We start from the raw sequence: 671 nt of genomic DNA on the forward strand, positions 1-671 counted from the left end.
CTCGCCTTTCCCCGGGCCTGCGGTGACACCTTCCCCCGCTTCCCCGGGGTGGCTCCTGGCATTCGTTCGGCCGCAGGATGAGGCGGATCAGGACGCGGCCTGTTCTAACAAAAATGATCAGCTCCTCGACTCGGCTCCCCCGAAGCGGTACTGCGGGCCCTGGCAGGGACAGGGGCGGGCACGACCCTCCCTCACAGCGAGCAGACGGTGCCGGAGCTCGGCCCCAAGCCCTGCACCCACAGCCGCGGCTCCCCCTCAGCGGCCGGCCGGTCCTCGCGCCGGGCGCGGGGCGGGCGCCCCGTTACCATGGCACCGGGCAGGCTCACCGGCCCTCGAGCGCGCAGGCGCCGGCGGCCACGCCTCGCGCATATGCGCGCGCTCCGTCAGCAGCACCGGGCGGCGGCGCATGCGCGGAGGCCGGTGGAGTTCTGTCAGCTGGGCCCGGCGGAGCTGCGCTCCCTCCTTCCCTCCCTCCCTGGCCATGTCGTACGGTCCGCTGGACCCCTACCGCCCCGGGGCGACGCCCCCGCCGCGGGACTTCGGCGGCATCATCCAGACATGCAGCACCAACGTGCAGCGCATCGCGCAGTACAGTGAGTGCGCCCGGGCCCGAGGGGGGAAGGAGCGGCCCGGCCCGGCCCGGGCGGGCGGCGCCCCGTGGGGAGCGCGGA

General features: G+C 75.1%; 1 protein-coding gene across 2 annotated transcripts in view; it reads left to right on the forward strand.

Moving 5' to 3' along the window:
- Positions 1-407: 407 nt before the first annotated feature.
- STX12 (syntaxin 12) overlaps positions 408-671 on the forward strand; it is a 13,330-nt gene continuing 13,066 nt past the window's right edge. Inside the window, exon 1 of one of the 2 annotated variants that reach the window (XM_010576261.1) lies at positions 408-593. In XM_010576261.1, the coding sequence (XP_010574563.1) occupies positions 482-593 (112 nt within the window). In that variant the 5' untranslated portion in view covers positions 408-481. The remainder of the gene's footprint in view (positions 594-671) is intronic. The other variant, XM_010576262.1, reaches the window with a different exon arrangement.

Source organism: Haliaeetus leucocephalus, unplaced genomic scaffold (assembly GCF_000737465.1).
Source record: "Haliaeetus leucocephalus isolate CR32 unplaced genomic scaffold, Haliaeetus_leucocephalus-4.0 Scaffold517, whole genome shotgun sequence".
Taxonomy (NCBI): Eukaryota; Metazoa; Chordata; class Aves; order Accipitriformes; family Accipitridae; genus Haliaeetus; species Haliaeetus leucocephalus.